Source organism: Chaetodon trifascialis, chromosome 12 (assembly GCF_039877785.1).
Source record: "Chaetodon trifascialis isolate fChaTrf1 chromosome 12, fChaTrf1.hap1, whole genome shotgun sequence".
In the NCBI taxonomy this organism is placed as follows: domain Eukaryota; kingdom Metazoa; phylum Chordata; class Actinopteri; order Chaetodontiformes; family Chaetodontidae; genus Chaetodon; species Chaetodon trifascialis.
In genome coordinates this window covers 11,847,640-11,861,826 of record NC_092067.1, presented here as the reverse complement: position 1 = coordinate 11,861,826, position 14,187 = coordinate 11,847,640, and the positions used below count along the sequence as shown (strand labels likewise).

The 14,187-nt window shown below is 43.2% G+C and overlaps 1 protein-coding gene across 2 annotated transcripts in view; it reads left to right on the top strand.

Moving 5' to 3' along the window:
- The window catches only part of myo16 (myosin XVI), a 77,017-nt gene that overhangs the window by 19,195 nt on the left and 43,635 nt on the right, over positions 1-14,187 (top strand). For both annotated transcript variants that reach the window (XR_011602925.1, XM_070975252.1), the window contains exons 5-12: positions 1,819-1,927; positions 3,837-3,961; positions 4,049-4,174; positions 7,259-7,334; positions 9,245-9,395; positions 9,527-9,677; positions 10,442-10,552; positions 12,633-12,698. Coding sequence is in view for 1 of the 2 variants with exons in the window: in XM_070975252.1 (XP_070831353.1) it covers positions 1,819-1,927; positions 3,837-3,961; positions 4,049-4,174; positions 7,259-7,334; positions 9,245-9,395; positions 9,527-9,677; positions 10,442-10,552; positions 12,633-12,698 (915 nt within the window). In the remaining variant the exon portion in view is untranslated. The remainder of the gene's footprint in view (positions 1-1,818; positions 1,928-3,836; positions 3,962-4,048; positions 4,175-7,258; positions 7,335-9,244; positions 9,396-9,526; positions 9,678-10,441; positions 10,553-12,632; positions 12,699-14,187) is intronic.

Genomic DNA, 14,187 nt, shown 5'->3' with positions numbered 1-14,187 from the left:
GTGAGAGTGACCTCTTGACACAAAGAGCAAAATATATCTGTCTGCCACCTAATAATTTCATCCAGCCAGACCCCTATTGACTTTTACTGGACCTTGAAGTGAATTGTCTGGGTTAGCACACTGCTTCAGTACCCTCTGTGCAGTACACATACTCACACATGCGCACACACAACAACACACACATGCACTCTGTTGTTAGCAGAGACGCCCTGAGTGGAGCTGTCAGGTTTATTAGGAAGTTGATTACCGTTTGGGAGCGAGGCACAAATCTAAGGGATATAGATGTAGCAGTCCAAATTTGACATTGGGAGGTAAGTGAGGGATGGGGGATGATGTGTGTGTGTGTGTGTGTGTGTGTGTGTGTGTGTGTGTGTGTGTGTGTGTGTGTGTGTGTGTGTGTGTGTGTGTGTGTGTGTGTGTGTGTTTGTTGGAGTAGTGGTGGGCAGAAGGGGCATAATATTATGCTCTCTCTCACTCACTCATCATCTCATCTCGTGCTCTTCAAGCTGTGCTTCACGTTGTGATAAGGTTTCATGTTTTCTCATGAATAGTCAGCAGCTGATAGTTGTTAATGTTAATTAATTCCCTGTGTTAACCCCTAACTAACCCTCATAAGTGAGCAAAAACAGCTCCCTGTAGACAACACAGATGGGTGCACAATGAAACCGCAAAGCTCACCAGAGCAGATTCTCTGATAACTGGAATTGACGGCATTGTGCTGCCTTTATCGCACTGTAATTGCTTGGCATTTCTTGGATGAAAAATGCTTCCTCGGAAAATCTGCAAAACCTTTTTCATAATTGAAAAAAAGAAAAAGCTGTTGTCTGATTTAAAAATCAATTAAGAATTGCAAGGTTGCATAACGGGTTTCAGGCTCAGTCTCCTTGTGGTTTTGGTTTTGCAGTTTTCGGAGCACAAAGGTTAACGGCTCTTGTGTTGCTCTGTCAGCTGGCTCTCTCCTGCAACCCTGTTCCTTCCATTTTTTGTTTCCCGCCCCTTCCCTCTCTGCCTGCCTGAGGACTAGGTCGTAAATCTCTTTGCCGCACTGCAACTGGGTTGTTAGAATTCTATTAGCTGTAAATATTCAATAAGGATCCTCACTTAAAGTCCCATGTCCGTGTTATCAGACGTGGTCCAGCTAGGATCGTTACACAGACTTGTCTTTTATGGTTTAGTCAAACAACAGGAAACATTTTTACGGCTGGATGCTGACAGTCGCCACTAGAAAGGATGTATGTTACTTTTAGTACCTAACCCCAAAGACGGGATGATAAAATGAAAAGGACAGAAGTAAAAGTCCACCATTTTGCCTGGCTCGCAAACCTTTCTGCTCCCCTGGTTGAGCTACGTACTCACAAATAATGAGTGCAGCAGAGTCCCTCCAAAGAGAAGCAATCAATCATAACCATATTGTGACCAACGACTGTGCTGTCGTCAGAGTAACAGTCATTAACAGAGCCCGAGGGAAGGTCTCCCATGTTATCTCATGCTATAACAGAAGACTGCTCTGGCAGGGTCCTTGTTGAGTAAACACACATTAATCTTGTCAGACGCACACACATGCTCACCATGGTGATCCCAGGTAACGGTAACCAACGCCCTCGCTCTTTACTGCCCCACCCCCCAGGCGCTTCTTTAATGAGTTCTTTAATTCACTGTATTGTCCGTTAATGTCTCCATGGTTCTGCTCAGGTACACGCCTCTGGGAAGCCAAGATAATGGGCCCCAATTTATCATCAGTTCAAGTCTGATTAATGGCACCGGCTAAAACTCTGTTTGTTTGTGTCTCCTCTGCTTTCTCCTGCCTGCGTCTGGAAGGCCGGGGTGAACGTTCTGCTGCAAGATGTCAACGGAAACATTCCTCTGGACTACGCCTCCGAGGGCACTGAGACCAGCTATATCCTCCGAAAACACTTGGAGGAAAATGGTAAAGCTCTGCGCACCTCTAGTTTCTATTTCTACTATTACTATTTCCTTCATTTAGGAAATATTGGGGTCGTGTGAAATGTTTAATAAAGCTTACCTGCAATTAAGCAGGAGGTGTTCGTGTGTGAGAGAGAGGTAGAGAAGGTGAAGTGCACCCTCAGGCCTGATGAGGGTGAATTCTGATTGGGGTACTTGTCTCCTGCAGAGAGAGGGGAAGGTCATCACAGGAGCTGTGAATAACAGAGATAAAGGCACTGGGGAGTTGGAGGCGCACTGAGACATGGAGTGACAGAGGGAGACACAAGCGGCAGAGAAATACAGAGAGACATGCAGACAGAGAGGGACAGGAATCATGCTGACAAACATACACTGAAACAGATATAGACAGTTATGGGAGGTCTTCCCTCATCCTTCTGTCAATGGCCATGGGATCACATGACAAATGTATACGTCTGACTGCAGACAGCTAACTCATCAAAGCCCAGACCACCCCACACACACACTCACACACAGGCTTGCTCTCCAACTTCTCAGCCACTGAATTTTTTTGAGACTTCACTCGGCTTCTGTCTGCCAGCCCCCGTGGTGATCTCTTCCCTCCTGCCTACCTTCCGCTCCCCTGATACTCCCCCATCGCGCTGGGCTTTGCCACCATGAAACACACTCTTACTCATACAGGCTTACTCTGCCTCTGTTGCTATAGCAACTTGGCTGCATGCTCTCCATCCCCATCAAGTTTGTGTGGTTGTGGGAAAAAGACAGACTGTCCATGTGTCTCTGCATCAGGGAGAAACAGAAATTCTGTTTTTCTTCGTGTTGTCCGAGCTGAGCGGCTTTCTGTTCATCTAACACTGGATTCCTACAAGCACTGTTAAGTTAATGTTCCGATCAGCTCTCTTAAACAGGTATACGTCCTGTTTGTCTCTGTGTTACTTGGAAAGATAAACTTATTGATTAGCTAATCCAACCACTTGGAAAAGTCCCATTAGTTAGTGGCCTAGAGCTTGTCTGAGTGAAATATAGATTAATTGATAATCAATCAACACTATTACTGTACAGCAAGGTCCACTGTGTGTATATGATTATGGAGCAAGGCACTAACCTTCATAGTTTGGGTTAGGTGACCTCTGTTTGTCAGGAGATGAGCTACAGTGGACCTGAATCGTTTAGGTCAGGGACTAAAGCTCTGTATGATTATTGGATGACTGTGATCAGCTTTGGGATCACTTTTGGGCATCGATAAAGCTGCCAGGCTGTCTTTTTTAGCACAGGAGGGTTTCCTGCTGTTTCCTGCTTGGCTGCAGTTTGTGGGTGTATTCACTGTCAGTGCTGTACACATAACCAGCGTCCTAAAATTACATTAGTTGTGGTGTAATTCAGCACAAACACTGCACAGTCACGATCAGAAAACACCAAGCTGAAGAAAAAAAATCTAATCTGACTCAAACCCTTTTGAGAAACTTAGTTCTGCCAAAACTGGAAAATCTTTAATTAGAAAACATGTCAGAAACCTGTACTTGAATATACCTCATCTTTACCTATTGCAAAAGTCAGTTAACCACCTAGTCTGTTCTTAATAGGTGAATCATAAGTATGAGTTTAAAGGAATAGTTCTGCATTATGGGAAATCTACATGTTTTGCTTTCTCACTGAGAGTTAAAATAAGAAGGTTGAAAACAGGAAGTCCCTGCTGTCGAAATAGTCCGGCACCTAACATCCTGTTAAATCATAACATGTTGTTTATACACTTCACTTTTTGAACCTATTAAATGAAGCAGATCAAATGTATCAATCAGTGAGCTTTACAGATGCAGGCTGATTTTTTTCCCCATTCTGCCAAACTGTTACTTTAAGCACGATAACTAAATATCTAATGTAACATGTGTCTTAATCATGATTGGGTTTTTTAGGTGTGGATGTGTCGTCCATGTATACCATGAAGACGCAGAGACCCAACACGATGCTGTCTGATGTTAGACAGCTTGTAGCCACAGGGGGAGGCCTCAACCAGCCCAATGATGATGGGGTCACTCTGGTAAGTAAGGTCATGTGTTTTCTGTCTTCAGCTCAGTTTGTATCAGTCTAATCATAACTGTATCCTTGCTTCTCTCTCTCTCTGAAGCTCCACATAGCGGGTGCCAGTGGTTACAGAGAGGTGGTATCTGTGTTGTTGGAGAATGGCGCAGACCCTCATCCTGCTGACAACAACTTTTGGACCCCTCTCCACCTGGCTGCTAAATATGGGCAGGTAATTCACAGCTGCTCACCAAAATCTCAGACTGTTCTTGACTTTAATGAAGAAGTCTCTTAAATTTACCTCAGCTCGCTGCATCGATCCAGTGTCATTGGAGTCACTCATGAACTGAATGGAAAAAATGAGGGAAGTATTGATGGATTGTTGCCCTGAGGAAGTTGCCTCTGGGCACTCTGTGCACACTCTGATAAACTGCTCTTTTTGGCCTATTGATCAGAAACAGTCAAACTACTGGCACACAACAGCAAACATTTCAGGTTAGCAGTCTAATCGTCTCTTTTAGAGGAAAAGAGATTGATTTCCAAAAGGGGGAGGAGGTGAGCTGTTAGAGTGACGAGATCTGGTGGTTTGGAAGGGCTCCAACTATGAAGGAAGAGAAGTGATCACTTTCAGATCTTGCTGACCCAACTAGATATTTAATTACATTTCTGGGCTGTGTGCTTGGACTGCTGACAAAGAGAATTTATTCATTCGGTATTTAGAGTCGCTCTCCACGTCTTTGGTTCATCTACCCACAAGGCATGTTTTTTTTTTCCCTGACTAGAGTGTGTTTTAAAAAATCTTCCTTCCTTTCTGTTACCTCGCACCCTTTCTCTGTTTCATTCATAAAGATCTTTTACCTTTGAGTTCTTTCTTTCCTCTTAAACTATATATCCATCCTTTCTCTCCATACAATTATTCTGTGTGTGTGCGTGTGTGTGTGTGTGCGCGTGTGCGCGCGTGTGTGTGTGTGTGTGTGTGTGTGTGTGTGTGTGTGTGTGTGTGATACGTACAGTAAATGCATCTGACTTCAGAGTGGCAGTCTAGAGGATTGGAGAATTGATTATTTTGACCTCGCAGTGCTAAATCACCTCAGCCATCGGCTCTTTACTGGTGCCAGTGCTTTGCCTCCTGCATATCAACTACTCCCTGAGCCTTCTTTACACTCACTTCCTGTCACCATTCCCTTACAGCTGGTCTTACACTGATATGTCAGTAATGCAGGACGTGATGTTTTCAAAATGTGTACATCCAACAAAGTAAATTACTGGTCCCACTAAGAGGTTTTTTTTTAGATATGAGGCATAAACAAACAGTTGTCTGGAAACACTTGCTCGCAACTGTAACACCAGCTGGAATATTAAACCCAAAGATCCTTTCTGCAGAGTGCTATACATATTAGACTGACCCTTTAAGAAGATGTATGACCCTATTACTGCAGCTAATTAAGCTTCCCTCTCTCGGTTTTGTGATAAGTTAGGGATCGTGGCTTCCTTGGTTTGAGTCAAGGCTTTTCAAGTTGTTCTCTCTTGAGGGACGACTTTGAAATAGTTTTGTGTTGGAGTTTCAAACAGAGATAATGGATTGGTAAAATACAACTCTACAGGGATTGGATGTATTCATTCAGTTTCATAATAAAGGTATGAAGGAAGTTGTGGCAGTACAGCCACTACCTGATTTTTAACAAAATGCTTTAACGTTAATCTGAAGACTAAGCCTCAAGACTGACAAACATTATTAAAGGGACATTTGGGCCCTTACTATAAACTGTCTGTCTGTGAGGACACTGATCCTCACTGTGCTAATGACCTTTTCCTGGTCCTGCTGTAAACTTTGACTCGTTGAAGAGTTCAGATGCTGTGGTGCTACTGACGTGTTGTCAGTATTTATAGGGTGTGAGTGCAGCTGACAGGGTATGTGGGCAGGAGAGATGCTGTGGACTCATAGCCGAGCAGCCAGTCTGCCGAATGCGCTGAGTCACTCCCTTCCACACTGCAGACAATGTCGTGTTACCCTGCAGTAATAAGTCGAGTTCTGCTACTTTTAGAGCTGTTTGGAACTGAAATTAGAAATGTGTTGGTTATTCATCCATTTCAGTAAATGTCCTCCATAAAGTTGGGGGACTCACAGGAGTCATATTGAAAAGACAATGCCCAGTGAGACAGTGAGAAGCATTTTCCTTTCAACAATGCTCGTTGCATTGCAGCTGAATGTACAGTATTAGTCTGAAAACTGAGCAGTAGGAGGGGATGTACTGGGTTTATTATCATGCCTCCATGCCGGTGACAGCCGTGGCTGGAGGCAGTATGTTTTCAGGTTGTCCATCTGTCCGTACATCTGTCCGCATGTTTGTCCGTCCGTCTGGCCCATTCTTGAGAACATGGTACCGCAGCAACACCTTGAGGGACACAGAACTCATTTTTGACCATAACTCAATGCGCTAATTATGACAACATTTCACAAAAATATCTCATAGGATAAAGTGATGACATTTTATATCCAAAAGGTCAGAGGTCAACTTCACTGTGACATCATAACCTTATTCACTAAAATCATAGGTCAGTATCCTGACTTCCATTTCACCAAAACAGACATGGATGTAAACTGCTATTTGACTGGTTTGTGGAGGCATACAACCGCGAGGTGGTAATTCTAGTTTTCCAAAATTTACTCTGGTTGAGTAGATGTATTTCATTATCAGCCTCACTCATTTTCATTTGAAACACTGCTTTTTTATTTATTGAGCTGCTGAGACGGTTTCTGGGTCATGCCATCTTTCCTACAGTACCATGAAATGATGAAGACGATCCTTGTCTGCTATCACTAAATTGAGTCACATCGCAGATCCTTGTTATCTCTGTGAGCTTAGTCTCAAAGAAAAACCCAGACAGCATAGAGGACAGAGGTGACAGCCATCACATGTCACTGTGTGTGGCAATGACGGTACAAGACTGTGGGGTTCTTCCATTGTGACATTTGATGGATGATAGACTCATTATTAAAAGATCTCCTCAGTCAGGTCACACATGTACAGACCTGACATGTGTGACAGACACTGTATATGTTTATATTCTAGATCTCTGTCACAGTAAATCCTTCATTTACATATCTACATCTGCGCTGTCGTAATGATTGGGGGAATAACCACCATGTCTCCTCTGACCTGAAGGAGGATCTTCAAAAAAACATTAGAAATGTGCTCTGAAAGTGTTGCACTGATGGTTTGAGATAAGATGCAGTTAACGGTGCCCTAGAAATGTTTGAATTTTTCCAGGATCTAATGAAAATGGATGTGGGTGTTTCTCCCATCTCCTACAGACAAGCATCGTTAGCCAGCTCCTGAGGCATGGAGCCAACCCCACTCTGTTGAACTGCAACCAAGACAAGCCCTCAGGTAACACATTTAAGTATTCACACAAATATTCACATTTGTGTACACGCACAAATTCTGCTGCTGAAAATGGGTGAAGTGTTAGGCAAACAAGAGATAATGAAGCGAAGAAGCGGAGGAATGAATTTTGAGTTATTCAGCTGAGCCTGATCGTCACTGTTATCGTATAAAGCACAGGATCACACACACAAACACAGTGTACACGGTGGATAAGGCCCTATTATAATCTGTGTACATCTGAGTGAAAGATGAATGAATTAATGAAAGAAAACATTAACACCTGACTCATGCATGCTGCACACTCACACACATGCGCTGATTACATTAGGACGTCAGCTGTAATCATAAGGGGCTGGTGTGATTAATTTGCTAATGGGCATAAAGGTGTCATATCATTATCCAGGGACATGTATTGTTTTTTTCAAAACACAGAAGCATACGCGATCAGCAGAGGAGGTCTTAATAGCGGTGCTGCAGAGCAATGTTTTGTTCTTACCGTATTATTACGAAGAGGGGTGATGGAAAACCGAGGGTAAAGTCATGCAGACTCATTTCTGTTCATGCTCCAACGCTCTCAGCTTTGGAGCAACAACTCAAACAGACCTCTCTTCAAATGTTAACCAGGCCTGTATGTCAAGTACCTAAATGTGATGATAAGCAAAACTTTTATGTACCTCAAACATCATGTCAGACCTGTTATTGCTCGGTTGAATGCTATTCTGTTGATTAGTACTAGGAAATGGAAAAGACCCAAAGAGACATGACAGGGAGACTGGCAGCTGATGTAAATAGAAAATGTAAACATTCAAGAAAACTCCACAGCAACCTTTGAGTCTTTGGCATCTCATGAGTATTTTTTGAAGAACTCATCTGTTCTCAGCTGCTCTGTGAAATGCTCTGTCTCTTTGTTGGTGTAATACTTAAATTTACATATTTATATTAGTTTTGATGATATTGTTAGAGTTGAAAGCCATTATTGGCTGATGGTCCTGATCAGTCTTGCAAATCCCCCCTGACACACACACACACACACACACACACAGACAGACACACACACACACACACACACACACACACACACACACACACACACACTGCAGGAGAACTCCCTGCATCTCAAAACTGAACTGATCCATTATAAAACCACCCATTGAACCAGGCAGCTGATAAATGTGAAGTCATTATACATGTAAGCGTCTCTTGTGTAATCGTGATGAAGTGTGTCACATAGAGGGGCTTTGGGCTCCTAACCTCTCCATTGTGAGATAGACCATCATAGTTGCCTCAAACCATTTACCCCCATGGCTTCATCACACCTCTGACTGCCTCACTCCAGCCTTAATCAATAGTCCCTTCCAGCATGTAGGCTTAGAAAAGATGTGAGGCAAACCCTTAGAGATGGAGACAATCCCCCTCTTTTTCACTTGGAGCCCCACACCCCTCCCTCAGCAGCGACATCACGAGAGACAGTCAGAGCAAGAGATGGGAGTGTAGGGGGGTTGTCACTCACACAGAAATAAAAAGACAGGATGAAGCCATCCCCATCCCTTGTGCCCTGTTAGACCTCATTACAGACAGGGGAGATCTTAACTCCCCCTCCCTCTTAAGAACAATTGGATTGATTCACAGTGGGGTTTACATTCTGCACCAGTGCACGCTCATCCACATGGATTACGAAGGAGGGTTGGCATGGTGAAAGACAAGAGAACACAAAGGTGTACCTGGTTGTTTAAGAGCATAGAGTATTATGGTCTTTAGCTAACAATATCACCGCACTGTCAGAGTCTTTTCACCAGTGCTGCAGAATGGTGAGAAAATCCATTTTGAAGCTTGCACATTATAAGTTTTCGTCTATATCAAAATCAACTTGTCTCTGTATGTTTATTAGCCTGTTTTGTGTGTCACGTCGTCAGACATTGGTGTATCACAACCCATCGTTGATATGCTGCTGAATGCAGAGGAGAGCTGGCTGCAGAGACTGTCGGACCCCTGTGCTCCTCTACCCTCTACTGACCAACGTTACGATGGCGGTTCACACGACCTCAACACTCCTGTCAAGAACTTGTAGGTTAACGATTTCATAAATACAGTTGTTGTCTTGTTAGTCCACAGATTGTAGATCATGTTGTTGCTGCTTCCTGTCCCTCTATCTACTGTGTCTTTTCCAACTCATTGACTATCCACCGTTCGCTCAGGAACCCCCTGGGTCTGCCTATCTCTAAGCGGGACAGTCTGCTGGAGAAGTGTGCCATGTTCAGAGAGGCAGGTGGAGCTCTTAGCCGACAGCCCTCCCAGGACAATGGCCTAGATGGCCCCTTTAGCTCTGGAACCAGCAAACTGGAGCAGGTACCTTGTCTTCTTACAGCTCCTGCACAACAGGAATCACGGTAAAACAGTATGAACATAGCGGATAAGAGGTTTCATTTCGTCTGTTTGGAACTTTGCCTTGCAAAGAAACTTTGTCTATTTCAGATTAGACATGACTCAGTGAATTTCAGATGAAATTGTTCTACTGATTAGCCCATCCTGTGTTTCAGGCTATCAGATGGTTATTTAAACATTTTGTCCAAGTGGAAGAGCGGGCCTCGCATATCACGTCTGCTTCATCATCACCAGCCTCACTTGTCCTTGTTTTTACCTTGAGCATCACACACTGTGTAATTACTTTGGAATGGGTTTCATTAGCCTAAAGGCTTTCATAGCAGTTCCTCAACAGGCAGAGAGGCAGAGAATATTACAAAAGAAATCAAAACATGAACACTGTTTAAATTGGAGGCATAAAGTTGTAATTCAGCAGCGATGATTGAGAAGTCATCAGGTATGTGCAGTACTTTTTAAGCAATATGTGCTGTAAATCTCTCCAATAATGTGCATTAGAGACTCAAGAGTATTACAGATCCTCCAATTAATTTCACAGTGTAATTTCCCTGTCTCAAATGGAGGGTAGGCTAATGAAAGAAATCAATTGGTGAAGAGTTTGATGGGAATAAAATCCTATGCAATATCTGAATAACTTTGCGCTGCTGTCCCAGACTTTAGATTTATCATAGATAGCTGCAGATCTTAGTGTCTGCATGTTAATTTTAAGTCTCACCTTACATTTTTCTCAGGTCAAACTGATGCCTCCAGCTCCCAATGACGACCTGGCATCCCTCAGTGAGCTGACCGATAGCAGCCTGCTCTACGAGATGCAGAAGCGCTTTGGCAACGACCAAATCTACGTAAGACTGTCCCTGTGCCACTAAACTAGGAATCCCACTCAGCATTAAACATGCATTAGACCCTAAAGCACACACACAACACAGAGAAATGCAAACACACGTTCTCTCTCGGGCATAACTGGGCCACCATGGTTGTTTATTTGTAGTGGAGTGCTGGGCTGTTTACGGTCTGGGAATTTCAGATTGTGATGTTTTACACATATGAGCACTGCAGTGTGTTTCCCTCCAGCATGTGTACGTACATGTAGTGTTCCTCAAGTATGAAATGCACCTCCTCTCCCCTCTCATCTGAATATTATTGTGCAGATAATATTTACTGTATAATTGGTGAATAGTTCTTTTCTTAGCATAGCTAAGTCTTAATTAGTCTCAGTAGTGTCTACACCAGGTTGTGTTCATGAGCTCAGTCCCTTCCCACTCTGTTTCGGCCTCTTGACTTGTGTAAGTACAGTACCTAAGTTTAATACATCATGCACACACACACGCACCCACATACTTACTCTGGTGGCAATTGCAAAATCAATACCATTTAGATCGATAGGAAAATAAATCTTTACCTATAATCAGGAGTAAAATGCCTTCATCTCCAACAATTGGTCCATTTTATATTCCTGGTATTTTCTCCTTTCCTTTAAAACTGTAGTCTGGCCCATACTTTTCCACAGGGACTGAGCTCTATAAAGACTGGAACCAGATCAATGTGGAGCTATCCTGTGCACCCTCTTCTCTGTGAAGAGGCAGTAATAGTGTATTATTAACCCAGATGGGCGACAGACAGTAGGGTTAGCCACAGCAGGGGGACACAGATAAGGGGATGACAATAAAAGGCTGTAGATTGGTGGATGAAGAAGAGAGAAATTATTGGAAGTCAGAATAATGAGGGCTGGATTTGAGGTACATTCCATTTGGAAGAAGACGCTGTGAAAAGAAAGGACAGTTAGTGGACAAAGAGCAGCTATCATGGGGACACCGGAGCACGCCTGATCAGATCGTGTATAACTCCTCAGTCATGGAGGTGCACATGGTGCAGTCACACGCCATTCTGTTTGTAACAAAGATATTCTTAGAAATGAGCAAATATTAACTTTAACATAGTATCCAGTGTCTCTAAAAGACCACAAACAGCTCAAACTCCTCGTGTTGGCAAATGAATTAATTTATTTGCATTTCTGCCCTTCTTCACATTCTACAGTCTGCTGTACGTGACCTGTATATAACAGAGGACATTTCAAGAAAGTGTTTAACAAAGCAGAGATGCAGTGAAGGACAGAAATAGGGGAAGGACAAAGGCAGTGAATGCTCCATATGTTCCCAGCAGGGTGGTCAGAGATGGGGCTTTGATGAGTGGTCTGCTGCCTTCTGCCAGGATAGAAGGAGGAGGAACTGAGGAAGGATATAACAGAAGACGCTGATGAAGGCCAGATTATTGACAAGCATGTCAAGAGATTAAACCACAGTTAGTCGGAAAGTCTGTACTGCTCTCAGACAAGTTTTACTTAAAAGCACAAAACTTGACATGTGTCATTTTCCTCTGTGTCTGCAAGCAGTGGCAGTTTGTTCAAGCCACTAACCTTGAGCCAGGGTCTAAGGACAGAGCAGCATGTTACATTACGTCTGTACCCTCCCAGGGGACAAAGCGCCGGCTTTCCGAGACCCTTTGTGAGAAACAGAGGGTTCACAGTTTAGTGGAGAGGGTCAGAAATGGAAGTTGGTTATTTTTATCTAAACAGCCTTGGGGGTTTGTGCGCACTCTGCGTAGGAAGGCAGATTTGTTTTTATTGGAGAAAGGTCATTACTGAGGTTATCATTGACGGCCCCTTTCTGACCTTTCTCTGCCATAAGATTACCATAATCTTATGGTGATGGAGATTGTCACCGCCATGAATACTGATGTTAAGGAAAGAGCGGGGCAGCACTTGTGTTTTCTTATAACCCAGCTTCACCCTGGTCGTGTGTCACTTGAAGCAGAGCTTTGCAACTTCACACTCAAAAGATAAATGTTTTACATCGTTGGTTTCACTTCTTGTTCTCAGCCGAGAATCAGTCAGGTGTTGTTTTATTTTTTTCTTCTCCTTTGTAGACTTACATCGGACACATCCTTCTGCTGGTCAATCCAAACAAAGAGCTGCCCATCTACTCCACTTTGGTAAGCATGCATGTAAATTACGTCTATTTCACAAGCCCACAGAACATGCTATGCTGAGCTCTCTTTAATTTGCAGATCTATGTACTATAATCCTTGCACAAAAGGTATGTCGTTACATTTGACAGGCCATGCATTTCACTTGTACAATTTGAATAAAAAGAGGGCATGTTTGCTGCATAGTAAGCAGGACATGAACAGATGAAATGGACCTTGTGGTTGATAAATAATGCAGTCTTCCTGTCAGTGATACACGGCACAAGGCTGACTCTGCATCAGTTAGGGAAGAGCAGGATCTTGTTTAGCTCACTTGCACACACACCATGCCATGCCATCACTTTTGGGGACGCTACATAGACTTACATTAATTTCCTGGAGACTAGCCATTAGCACTGCTTGCCTTACTCTAAACCTAACATTACCCTAACCTTAATCCAAGTCTTCAGTCTAAAAATGTATGATTTACATTATGGGCACTCACATTTTGACTCCATAAATGTGACAAACACACACTCCACTAAGAATTCATTTAAAACACACTGTCTATATTGGTGAAAAGCAGCATAGCAAGAGGAGAATGATTCAGTGAATGACTAACAGGTGTGTGTGTGTCTGTTTGTGTGCCACCTCATTTTAAAATAGTGGATAACTCATTTTGAAATAGCTGAACTAATTCCAGCTTAGTGCTTGCCCATGTGTACCCAGGAGGGTTTGGATGGAGGAGGAGACATCTTCTCCTGCCATGACAGAACGAAGCCAAGCCCCCTCTGGCTGTGCCATGCCTGCCTGTGTTTGGAATCACTCCAGGCATCCATGGCCAACTGAGATTGTGTGGAGGATCAGGGAGGAGCCCGTGTGTGAAGGACATATGTCACAACATGTGTGATCTGCTGGCCGTCTGTCACCCCCACTGGCCTGGTGGGCCACAGCCCATCCTCTCTCCCTTTTCCAAAACCACAAATACATCACTGGCACACATCTGCTGGACAGGTTACAGATAGGGCTTCAGTATGATAGACAGTTGACGGTTCACTGTCTGATACATTGGTATGTTTTTAACAAAGCTGGAACTGTGACCGTTCAGAATTCATTTTTTTATTCCTCCTAAGGCATAAATTGTGCAACTACTACAACTACTACTGAGCTTTTTTACGAAGAGATCTTTATCAATCTGAGACATAAACACATCTAGATGAGAATTTCCTTATAAATATAAATAGCAAATACCTAAACTTTGTCAGTAACATTCTCCAAACACCTCAGTTGAGGTCTGGACTGAAAGCTTGTCAACATTTTCAGGTTTTTAATGGATATTTTGAAATTGGGGTCCCTGGTAGTGATTCGACTTTTCCAAAGAAGTACAGTGTCTCACTAAACAAACTCGATATTTCAAAACTAGACAGCTGACCAGACTTTGCTAAACACTTTTTAGCTCCATGTGTAGGTTTCACATTTCTGTGCTGCGGTACATTTTGCCACTATACATTAAGTA